Here is a 13,120-nt window from a genome sequence, read left to right as displayed (position 1 = left end):
ACGTCAATCATTTCGTTTTTCGACGTGTATTCCGATTCTAAAGTTATCGATATTTTAAAACCGATAGTGAAAAGTAAAATAATGTGATAAACGGAACCAAATTAATACTTCAATTACCAATTAACCATATGCCGTACCAAAATCTATGAAATTCTTATCGAATACTATTTTTATTATTTTTTCATTATAGTTAGACCTTAGAACAAATTCGAAATAACCTTATATTAAAACCTTAGCAGTAGCAAGAGACTTTTAGTCAATTAATCCATAGCGTTATAGGTAGTTTCAAAAAGTTTCCTAAGCCTAAAATAAAACATTTTTTAAATAATTAAAATATTCGTAACAATCCTTACCTTAATTGAGTCAAGAATAAATAATACCAAAGTTATTTTTCGATTATATTATGGTCAAGTTCTTTAACTAACTACTTTTTTACTAACTAATCGAAGAGTTAATATAATGCATGGTAGTGGTGTCTGCCTTTTTAGTCTTTCGCTTCCACTTCACTTTATCCGATGCATCGTTTTGAACACTTTGTGAGCAGTCTCACATTACTTCAACAAATCGATTCATTGTATTTTCGGTATACCTTTTCGTTTTGACCTGTAAGTTGATGATTCGAAAGATCTTCTGTGTATTGTAGTAGGAAAGTTCACGCTGTATTTTTCCACTATGCCACATCCTGCTTTCTTAGAGAAAATCGGCAAGGTCGCCTACAAAAAACGTTCGTAGTAAATATTAATAAGTTTTGTTCAGCGACATCATTTGGGGCACTTGTATGGAACGGATAAGGATTTAAAAAATGTTCTATTTTTTGCATTAATACCGGTCTAATTAATATAATAGAACCAGTCCGTAAACGTCAGCAATCTCAGGTTGATACAAAACAGTTGTATTTGCGCCTCCTTGTATAAAAAAGTCAAGTCTTCGTGTTTCTCACATGGATCAGTGCCAGTGTGTTGTATATTGCATACCTCTATAAACACATCTTTTTCAATTCAGCCCCATTAACTTCTAAGTGACTCTTCATTAGCATACTGTGCGTTTCATGAGTTCTTTGTGATATGCAGTACAAATTCCAACGTCGTTAACGAACTATATGAAAGTTCAGGACGCTAAATTTTGAAGGTATGTAGTAAAGCAACTATTACCAAGAAATAAGCTCAAAATCTTGGTGTACCCTCTTTAATAAACATAATTGGTTTTAATTGTTCCACAAAAATTCTGATAAATCAATAAACACTTTGCAAATATAAACATATAAATAACAAATTGGCGATAATGGTGATGATCTTACTGGTATGATGTTTTACAAATACTCCACCAGATAGTTTGGCAAATAACTCGATTAAAAACGACTGCATATTTTTTAAGATAGTTGTTTTAGGTACTAAATTCTTATGTAAAGGTGTTTCGTGCAAATATTACTTAGCGGACAATCCTAAATAAAACCGAACCAGTTTAAAGATATTTATTATAACATTATCTATAATTGTTGTTTATACACGTTTTTTATTTATTTCTGAACTAAGTTTAAATTTTTAAATTTCTGTAATGTGTAATATCTGTAATAAAAAACGTAATTCACGACTACCGATTTATAGCAATGTATAATGTAACTTAAATAAAACATAATGGAAATTCAAAAATGTAGTTATTTCACTAATATTTACATAGGTACGTTTAAAAGTTATATAAATAAAATCAATTTATTAATCGATGGTACTTGGTATTGTTGAACTGACTACTTTTGTTGCAATTACTACCGAAGTAATAATTGCTGACAACATTTTAGATGATACTTCATGATCTTAACATGACTTTTGAATTCTAAAGCTTCTCGCCGAAGAAAATAGATGTAAAAACTCAACTGAATAAGGGTGTTTCTTTATCAACAGTTAAGTCGCCAGCTTCCCCTATTTACCAGGAAAAAAGCTTTGAAAAAGTTACGTCATTCTGTATATCTTTGCAGAGCTTGGAAAGCTCTAGTCGTGCCGATTAATATTACTTTGTACATTTCATTTTGAATTTTTGATAATACTTTTTTTCAAATAAGAAATCTTAATATTTATAAAACTTTGCTAATTTGTTTACCGAACATTGTTAAGAACGTTGAAAAAAAACAAAAAGAGGAAGAGAAACTTAAAGCACGTTTCATTATTTGTTATTACTTGTCTGAATTAGAAATATTACACGCGAGATAATATTAAAGTTATTTGTGACTTTAATCATACTTATGCATTACAAGTTGATGTTAAATTAGCCCTCCTAATATAACATATTGTTGTAACGTACCTAGTACAAATTAATTACACATAGTTTTTTTTTAATGTAGTCGTGTATAATATTGAAACATTTTGAAAATGTTTTATTGTTCTCTTCCAGAAACAATATTTTCAATAACAGTAGTTTATCCCTCAATACATTCAGAAACGACCCTTATTTTACTTTGTCTATGGAACCACCCCCTGACGTCACTGTGAAAATCGACCAATCCCATCTGGCACAGTATTGGATGACCCTCAGCGATATCAGTGTCGCATAATATTTCGTGCAGTCTTTTATGTTTTCGTAGTGCGACCCCGTCAGTGGCTTAAAAATGACTCCAATTGCGATTAAAATCGGTTAAAATGAAGTAACAATCACATTGTTGACTGTGATACTATTGTCTCATTTTGTTTATATCATCAGTATACTTTATCAGTGTCACAAAACAATATTAGGGGGAGGAACCGTGATGCCAGTTCGCAAGCAAGGTGAACTATATATCCATATTAATTATTAGAAGTTTAATAAATAGAAACATTATTACTCATGTGCTTAAATCGTATTATTTTTATTTGAGCATGTAAGTATAATGATCTTATTCGTCATAAAAAAATGTCTTAATTTATTGCTACACAATTTCAAATATTTATATAATTGATCATTAGATCACGGTGTAGCACACTTAGTAGCATATGGTTTCCTTATGTACGCCCACTTCATTTGAATTAAATTATCGAACATTAACATTTTTTAACGTAATATTCAAAAGAAAAACTACAAAAATACGACTTTTTTATTGTAATGGATAAGAGTTAGATGAATGATACGGTAAAATACCTTCATTCGGTTCGCTGCCGACCCTCTAGCCTTTTTGCGGCTTCTCTTTGATTTGTAGAAATAGCGAAGTCCTTCTTTTTCAACTGGTTTGAAGCAGAATTTTTACTCAGTAATCTTAAAACTTGATGCACATGTTGTATTAGTTAATACCTCCACTCATTGCCACTTGCTTGGTACCACTGCACAACTGCATAGTAAATAATGAATATTTATTATACTTAACAAGTAGTGAGTAAATATTATGAAATTCTTAATTTTTTAAGAACATAACTGTATGTAAATTGTCACAATTACTTATACTTACGATTATTACGTTTTTCGTACTTCTTTGGAGCGAATAACGCTGACCATAGACTTCCAAAACCCAAAAGATTTACTTTTATTGTGATGTGTGTTGTGACTTCTTAATTCCAACAACATTCTTTATAGTGATTGTTGTTGTGTGGTTTGCTGTTTATAGATATTAAGACATGTTACTTACATGTCTTTTAGGACACCCGCTTAGCGAATCTTTACCTCGGCCAGTAAAGTGCCATATCGATGATTTCCACACGACTCTATTGAGAAAGGAATAGATTAAAAATATTCCAACTTCTATAGGTTAACCACAAAGACTCTTACTCAGACAAGACAAGATCGCGCTCTATTCGAGTCTATTCAAAATATTAGCTGCTTTCTTCCAATCTATCTATATATCTTATATAATAACGTAATTAAGCAGGAGAGATATCTTAAAACATTTTTTTTCACAGAGGCCCACCGAGCTTTAGAATTGCTGGAAGACTATCACAGCAAATTAGTAAAACCACAAGACCGCCAACTCAGGCTAGCTATCGAGAGAGTTATAAGAATATTCAAATCGAGGCTTTTTCAGGCCCTTCTTGGTAAGTATCCTAAATCTATAATTTTTACAGCATCGTGGATTTTACTACATCCGGTGAATGATTATACCTAGTTCGAAGAAAATAAATAGTGGAAAAGAACTTGAAAAAAAAAAGTTTTAGTACAGTGACATCTAGAGGACGAAGGTACTAATAGTTTTATTTGAATAAATAAACACAAGGCTACTAGCATGTATCTTTTCCGACTAGTGTATAAGTTTACATGATATATAAAAATACATATAAATCGAATCTAAGCCTTCCCTAGCCTGAAAGACAGCAAACACGTATGCAGTTATTCTTCATAAATGTGTCAACATGAATTAGGATCTTATTTCTTCGAGATGAGCGATCATGACAATGTTTTTATTTATACCCAAAATCAGGATCGGCATATAATTTTTTTTTATTACTTTAAAGTAACTGATGCTTAAAATCTTCGAAAAGTATTCATACTAGAAATCATAGACACAGTGTTCAAATAAAGATTTTATTACCAAATAATTACATTATAATTATTAATACATTTTTGTTTTATAATAATATGTTCATTTTTAATTAAAATAATATTAATCGTAATTTTAACATTGAATAGTCTTTAAGAAATCAATTCTTATGGCTGAAGCATATGTGTATGTTATGTTCTCAATATATTATATCTCTTTGGTGTTTTCGTGACATAAAACACTTTTTACAGCAACATTTTCAAACGAACAATTCTAAAGTAGTTTTTAATATCAAATCAATCAAATGTATGTACCATTAATAACATATCGAGCGTAGTAGTAGTAAAAGTCAATAACTGTTGGCTTGGCTGTTTTAAAATATAGTATAAATTTCATGTCTAATACCTTATACAATATGCAAAGCATGTAATAATATTTTTTTTATTTTATCATTGTTATTTCTGTTCTTAGTTATTTTTTATCTTATTAATAACGCGAATTCAATTTAAAAAGAGGTTCGTGAAACAGAATATTTTATAATCATATGCTAGTATATATTCAGATTTACATAAATACAGTAATGTAATACATTTGTTATGATTTAATATCACAAATATTTTAATTACATAGAAACTTTCAGTGTTCGGTATAATGTTAGTTTCAGGTGTCAGGTATATGTTTTTATGCGGCTGTAATGTCTGTAATAATAATAATATGATATATAAATTTTTTAAAATGAATTAATTAAATTTGAACAACACAGATTATAGTCAATCGTAAGAATAACAACACAAAAAGTTACAGAAGTCGCAGAAAAGGGATTTTTTGATTGTTAAAAATCATTCAAGGGCTTTAAATAGTTTAAATGGTTTGGATTCTTCATACAAAGAAAACGTTAATGTTAATAGACTTACGTTATTTATAAATAATGTTCGATGAGAAAAACTTAAATTCGTTAATGTAGAAATAAAAGTTACTGTTAACACTTTTTCTATAAATACTTTTTCGGGCAATTAAATTAATATCACACACCGATTGATTAAGTTACTCTAGACTTTATGGTTTCGCGAATCCTCGAAAATGTTCCTCGCATTTTATTAGAAGTAGGGAGGCCAAAGTTACAAAATTATGTATTACATAAGATATTTGGAAAAAAATGTGTAAATTTTAAATACTAAAATGCATAATGAACATTCTGGTAAGTTTGGCGAAGTTTGTCCAAAACGCGACTAGTCGACGAGGGCATCTGCCTAAACTAAAGGATACAAAGAATAAATGTGTAAGATGCTTCAACGGTGGATATATGGTTCCAGCAAGGCATAGGCCTCTCCAAAACGCGCTACAATGACCTTGCGCTGTCTGCGTCCAGTGACTTCCCGCGATCTTAACTATGACGTGGGTCTACCTAGTGACCTTCCACCTACCACTTCAGACGAGCATTTCTTCGAGCTACGTCGGTGACCTTAGTTCTTCTGCAGATTGAATCATTTCTGATTCGATCTCGCAATGAAGCTCCGAGCTAGTAAACCTTGAGTCGTCTTGTAAGGCCTACCGTGAACGATTGAGTCTCCAATCCATATGTTCATATATTTACTTTAATTTGGAATCAGATCCATAGTTCAGCAACGCCGGCGGCTTTATTCTATTAATAATCGAGCGAGCGCGTGACCGCAACACGCGTCACTATAGATCTTGAATGTTGACCACGACACTGCCATTGTTGTTCGTATTATATTTAGATAGTCATAGCGAGCATAAAATTCTTACGAAGGACTTCAATTTGAAAAAAAATTATACTTGTAATTAGTAGATAGATGATTTATCATAAATAGATGCGTCAAATGAAGTCTAGATAGGTTATCATTTTTATTTAGATTCTAAATGTATAAGGCAATCGCTTTATAATATAGATATACTAGAAGTATATAGCAATCGCTATATACGAGTACTTTTAATATATCAGGCAAACAAGAAATTTTCAAATGTTCCATTTTAAGTTTGATCGTTCATTAAAATTATATCGTTGATATAAAAAGTATGTTATTATGTTGCCCTGATTTAAATTATGTGATTTTTTTTATCGCGTCGTTTAAAACTGTTATTTTAATTTTCTCTGGAAATTCCTTTAAGGTTGAATTAAACTAATGAACAAGCCTAAAACTATAATGAATGAAGGTTGAACATATCATTTTGTCGTATTTTAAAAATAAGGAATTGAGCAACACTAAACATTTTCAAATTCCTGAATGTATTAATATAATAAACAATTGTTTATTCTGTTTTAATTTTTTTTATTTTTAATTGTACCGATTTAGCGTACATTTTGACAATATTTTTGTTTCTTTGTTTAAGATATCTTTTCAAAGGTTACTATTTTCACTTTGATCTCTTGTGTCGTAGATCCGTTTCAATTTAAGTTGTATAAAGATGATCTAAATAAACGTTATCTCGACGTTTTTATCAAATTTATTGACATGAATGTTCATACTATTTATTTTTCTGGTTGCTTCAATTCTAATTAGACGTATTATTTTGCCAATAGGCTTAAATCCAAAGTCACTTCAGTTATTTTCTTATTAAAGTAATATGACTTTTCACAAATAGTAATATCCACATAATTAAAGTTACCAGCATAGCTCGCTTTGATTAAAATAGATCTGACATAGGGCTGCGCTCCTGAAGGGCAGAAATAAAATGGAACCGAGCTCGAAAATGCGTTGTTGCGTAAATGTTTCGGTGCGTTTTAACACGATGAAAAAGTAACATCTCAAAACGTTACATAACATAAAACACGGTAATAGCATTTTTTTATTCACTAATATTTTTAATATTATGAACTTTTCAAAAAGTATCTTAATAATTACTAAATTCTACATCGCTGTTTTATAGAAAAAAAACTCTTTTATTTTGTATTTTTGTCATTTTCTTCTCGCACTGGACCGGTGTCATACCTAAGATCGAAGGCGTAGTTGTTATGAACGATGATATGCGATCCTCGTTTATTGATTCAATACTCTCTTGTTTTTATGTATTAACCCTTCTCGTTTTAAAGTTTTTTGCTCATGGATTCCATACCCGAGAGATCTAAGTGCAACAATACAATATGTTGTGAAGGCAGTGGCGTACCTAGGGGGGGGCGGTGGGTGCGGTCCGCACCGGGCGGCACTTACCTTGGGGCGGCATTTTTTAAATTTACTTATAGTTGTAAAAAGCAACATATTCATTTCATATTTATTTTTTTTCTTGAATAATAAATTAAAATTCTGTTCCCAACATTGTAATTTTGTTAAGAATTTTTTTAACAATTTCAATCAGTGTCGGTAGTTGCGAAAGAAGCTTCTCAAAATTGAAGTTGATAAAAAATTATCTTCGTTCTACAATGAGTCAATTAAGACCAAAAACTCTTGCAATATTGCCAATAGAACAAGAAATTACAAATAATTTTAATTTTGTGAGCATTATACACGATTTTTCTAGTATGAAAGCTAGAAAGAAGAGTAGATATTATATAAATATGTTTACGAGTGCATACACATGTCTAAAAAAATTTACTCTGTGTATTAATTAATATTGATTAAATAACTTAATAATTTATTTATGTGTATTAATTTATAAAAAACCACTATTTGATTGACTTATAATAGAAGGGGCGGCAAACTAGAGATCGCCCCGGGCGGCAAAAGTTCTTGGTACACCACTGTGTGAAGGCCTAGGATAAAGGCGAAGAAAATACCCAAATATGAGTTAATCAATAAACTGTATTTCGAATATTATAATCTTACGGAACAGAAACGCAATATTTGACTTCGGGATCTCATTGGCAAGCTCACATTCGCGCATCGAGCAATGGAGAAAATAAAGCTGGAGATTTCTCTGCGGACATAATCGAAACTTATCGACCCCGCAGACTGATAACTCGCAGTGGCAGTGGGCCTGGCCACATAGCGACCTAGGCCTTAAGGTTCTGGAGTAGGGACCACAGACCGGCAAACGCGACGTAAGACGTTCAACCACAAGGTAGATAAGTGACCCTATTAAGGTCGTCGTAAACAGGCTGCATTCGGTTTTTCGGGAAATCTGTGGAGAAGGTCTAAGCCCATGGGCGTTGGAGAGGCAATGTAACGTGATCGACAGCGGCGCATTGAAAAGGGGAATTTCTTAGAAATGTAATTTTTTATTTACATCGGTATTATGGCAGCAACATTACACCAATATCAGCGGCGCATCGAAAAGAGGAATTTCACAGAAATAAAATAGTTTATTTACGTCGCAATAAATACGAGCGAAGCTCGAATAAATTTACACACTTCTACTTCGGAATTCTTGTTGTTACTACCTCATGACCTACCGGCCACAGGAACAATCCCATAACGTCATAAGATTGAAATGATGATAATGGAGGAAATCTCACATAGTGAAGAAAAATATCGAGGTTCATTTCAAATATCCTAACATTTAAATGTGATATGTTATACTATGTTGCTTTGTTACTATATTAACACAGGAAAAGTTTCGTGAAGACCGCACACGCCGTAAAAAAAAAATTTAAATTACTAATAAAAAAATTTGAATTATTCAATTGTCATTAAGTTAAAGATTGCAGGCTTATCCTTCGTTTGGTATAAATAAGTATATCTCATTACGAGTTGGTTAATGTGTTTGTATATAAAATGGACTATGAACGAATTGTAGGTAGATATAACAGAATACTTTTATAATTTTTTCAATATTCTGGAAAAATCACAAATATATTTCGGATACTAAAGGATGTAACAAATTAAAAGTAATTATGATATTTAAACACTATAAGAGTTATAACTTTCAAAGAAGTATTTGCGGACAAAAATTTAAATGAAAGCAAAATCTAAATTAAACTTGATGCAACATGTTATATGTTTTTCCAACCAGTCAATTTAAGCGAACAACACGGCTGTGAGATTAAAACAAGTGACCCTTTAACTAAACAAAAATGTTCAAAGTAAAACCATATAGGTTTTTATAGAGCTGGTCTAGTCAAATTATCCTACAATCGCTTTCAACGCACTCGGTGTTTTTAGTAATATTTCATCGAAATATTAATACTTTTTAAACCAAAAATTCAACTTCAATAGAATAATAAATACACTATTCCAAAGTTTCACTTTATATATGCTTCATTTATGAAAGAGACTCCTTGTTTGTCTACCAAACAACGTTTGATAGTGTTATTTGCAGCTCAACGAACTGTGCAACTAAAGTTTTCATTTTCCATTCAAGCATATAAATATCCCAGCTTAAAAATTTAATTTTCAAAGACTATTTTTTAATATTTTATTAGACAGGTTTTCTAAAATATCCTATTTAGAAAATCTATGAAAAGATCGTGTCTATTATTTTTTTATTGTGTTCGTTATATTGACATATATATTTGTACATCTAATACAGAAGTATAAGGTATGCAATTTTCCATTTAATACTAAAGATAAAATATATTTTAATAAAAAAGAAAGATGCGATCAATGCGATACCTCTTCAGCTGCCGAAAATTCGCATTAACCCGACTGGGGTCACAGAACTCTGCACCACCTAGACGTTAATAAAGCTAGTGGCCTTGATCAAATACTAGCCATAGTCCTGAAGAGCTGTGTATCGGTATTATATCGTCTGCATTTTGGAAAGTGCGCATCGGAATTAAGCCGAATAATTCACCCATCTTATTTCTTTTATCAGACAATAAACACCAAATACAACAGGTTCGTAGACCTCGTTATCGCGGAACTTCAAGCGAAACAGATTAAATAGATTTCCTATAAACGACTACATATTACGTTCGTATTACTACATATTAAAATTACTATTTACAATATCTCCCTGCAGACTTTAAACTGCCAGAAGTAATTGGTCTGTCGCATTCCTTTAGAATAATTAATTAACGTAACATATTTTAAAGTAATCACTTTACAGGTGATTGCAAATATGTCTAAAAGCTTCGAAGCTTTTTCTGACAAACGAACTAAATATTCACGCATTTAACGATTTATACGCCTGTAACCAATAACCCTGTATAATGTGCCAGGAATAAAAACGACATAGGTATATACTTTCTAATTTTTGTAATAAATTTAAACCAAAATCGGGTACTGAATAGCTACTACACTCTTAAAATGTAATTTATACGATGTGCACTTAAAACGCATCTAGTACCGCATATACATCGTACATTTTTTTGGTATAATGGAATTACAAATTAAAATAATTTGTGGAATTTCCGTGAGAATGGGTACAGGCGATTGAACTCTGTAGTTATAATCAATTTGTAATCTAATATGAATAGCAAAAATAGTACAAATATTATCCACATATAAAAATAAATACAATTTTGAAAAGATTGTTTAAATGTTATAATTCGATTTGCGATACAGTAAAACAATTATATTCAAATATGGTAGCAAACATTTGTTATTTTATATTGTAGAATGAATTCGTTATAGTTAATGAATTTTATCGTTGAGTTTCTTCCTGGTTCTCCACAACAATAACACCTTGTGAAGCAGAGTAGAGTCAAAAATAAAATAGATTAGAAAAAAGTTGCCGAACAAAAACAGTTAAATGTTGAATAATTAAATTTTATCGTTTATCTTTATCATAATTTGCAAGAACGACAAACGATAAATTATTAACTATCAATCAATCTCATTATTTCTCTATCTCCAGTGCAACACGAAACACTATCTCATTTTGTTCCCAGATGTCGAAAGTGAGATACATATGATTTGAGAAATAATAATTATAATTGTGAACATTCATTGGAACTACAATCTGGCTGACCTATATTTCGAGATATAGGCCACTGAAGATGGAACTCGTTGACGACACGATTCAATGTTGTTCGACCATTTCTAATTGACTTTTGTGGGGCTGAATTCTATACAAAAATGTTTTAAAAATAATTTCCGTAAATTGTTTAATTCATTCAAATAAACAAAAGATCGCTATTAATTTATCACTTGACGTTTTTAATTTTTATTTATAAGTGTACTTTGTAATTGAATGCAGAATATGTATGAAATCCATAAATAAAGTTTTTTTTTAAACTGTATGGACAAAATTTTGCCTTTAAGTTGTTCAACATAGTAAACCAGTAGTAAAACATTACTGACAAAGTAGCAAACTGTTTTATGGACAATTACGACGCATAGACTCTTAAATTACTTAACAACTTAGTTTTGCGATGCGGTTAAAGTTATTATTTGTTATAAACTTGTAACCACCACAACGTAATGTTTTCATGTATATATTACGTACTTAAATATAATTTTTATAAACGATTTTGATGTTTGAAATTTATCATATTAATAAAAATATGTATGTATATGTTGAACTTAAAAGTAATTTTTGGGTCATTTTCAAAAGCCTATCTCTGCTTCTTTCATTTGTAAAGACTTGTTTGAGGCAGCAATTTTCTGTAAATCTTTAGATTTTACCAAAAATGATTTGTGGCTTATACTCAAGTTCTATTACATGGCGAGTCGCTATTTAAACTTTTGCATAGAAGTTTTTACCTATTTTAAAATGCTGTCTTGTTTATAGTTTACGGAGGTAGCTAATATTTTTATTCAGGAAATCTCTGAAGAAATGAATACACATTGAATAAACAAGCTTTAAGCAAGTGGGTAAATTTTGTCAGAGAATACTTAAGTAAAAATATTTGCTAACCTCTGCTAAAATTGTAGTCATGACTGTATTTGGAAAAAAGTAAAATTTCTCTAAAACAATGGTTTTGTTATTGCTATGAAGTCGAACTTAATATAGTTAGTTATATAGAAAATTATAGACTGTTGTCATACGTAATGTTTTGAAAATTGCTCGACAGAAAAATCTGCGCCGGTTGAATTTAATTGAAATAGGCTCAAATTTTCAACATCGGTTTTCAAATTTTAAAATCGGTAACTTAACCCCGCGCATTTTTTGTTGAAAAAAACTAATCTGTTCTTAAGGATTTGTTTTTAAAGATTTATTTAAACTTATATAGGTCATAAAAACAAAGCAAATTGTGCCACAGAAGAGAGACGTGATGCCTCAATAAAGAGACATGATATTTTGGACTTCACATAAACAGAATTAGTTGAGAATTTTTAAGAAAACTTAAAACAATCTATATTTATTTAAGTTGGCCTAGTTTTATCAACTTTAGGTGCAGATTGCCAAATCCGCAGCACCTTTGTGTTTCAGAATGTCGTTAACCTAAATACTACAATTATGCTAAAGTTCTTAACGGCCGAAATAACGTAAGTTATGTAATTACCCTCCCCGTATAATAACAATACTATAATGTTTTATATTATTATAGTTAAGGAGAATTTATGTTTTACGGAACTAAAACTTAATTTTAGAGAGTCATTTCCTCACCTAATCCATTCTCTAATGTTAAATATTTTAACGTACAGATTGATTTAAATCACTTAAATATGTAATTTATTTTTCTTAGAAAATTTTTGGGTTTATAATCAGATTCGAAGGAAAATCAGTTTTATCTTTTGAAAGAAAAAATATTTTCCGCATATAGCATACAAATATCCATTTATATTTATTAGTCTACATTCTGCTGATAACGTACACACGCATTTTCACTGAAATGTTACTCGGACACCGGAAATAATTCACTGTCATTGCCGTATAAACCTAAAGACTGGGTCGGGTTGAATCTAG

General features: G+C 30.6%; 1 protein-coding gene across 5 annotated transcripts in view; it reads left to right on the top strand.

The window, feature by feature from the left end:
- Positions 1-656: 656 nt before the first annotated feature.
- dlg1 (discs large 1) overlaps positions 657-13,120 on the top strand; it is a 36,567-nt gene continuing 24,103 nt past the window's right edge. For 3 of the 5 annotated variants that reach the window (XM_068776809.1, XM_068776810.1, XM_068776807.1), the window contains exons 1-2: positions 657-724; positions 3,858-3,989. In XM_068776809.1, the coding sequence (XP_068632910.1) occupies positions 673-724; positions 3,858-3,989 (184 nt within the window). In that variant the 5' untranslated portion in view covers positions 657-672. Of the gene's footprint in view, positions 725-2,702; positions 2,757-3,857; positions 3,990-13,120 lie in introns of those variants that run through there. The other 2 variants (XM_068776812.1, XM_068776811.1) reach the window with 1 other exon arrangement.

This window comes from Battus philenor, unplaced genomic scaffold, assembly GCF_028537555.1.
Source record: "Battus philenor isolate CCGP_79_NKW_IND1 unplaced genomic scaffold, ilBatPhil1.0.hap1 SCAF_12, whole genome shotgun sequence".
Lineage (NCBI taxonomy): Eukaryota > Metazoa > Arthropoda > Insecta > Lepidoptera > Papilionidae > Battus > Battus philenor.
This window is presented reverse-complemented; position numbering and strand designations above follow the sequence as displayed.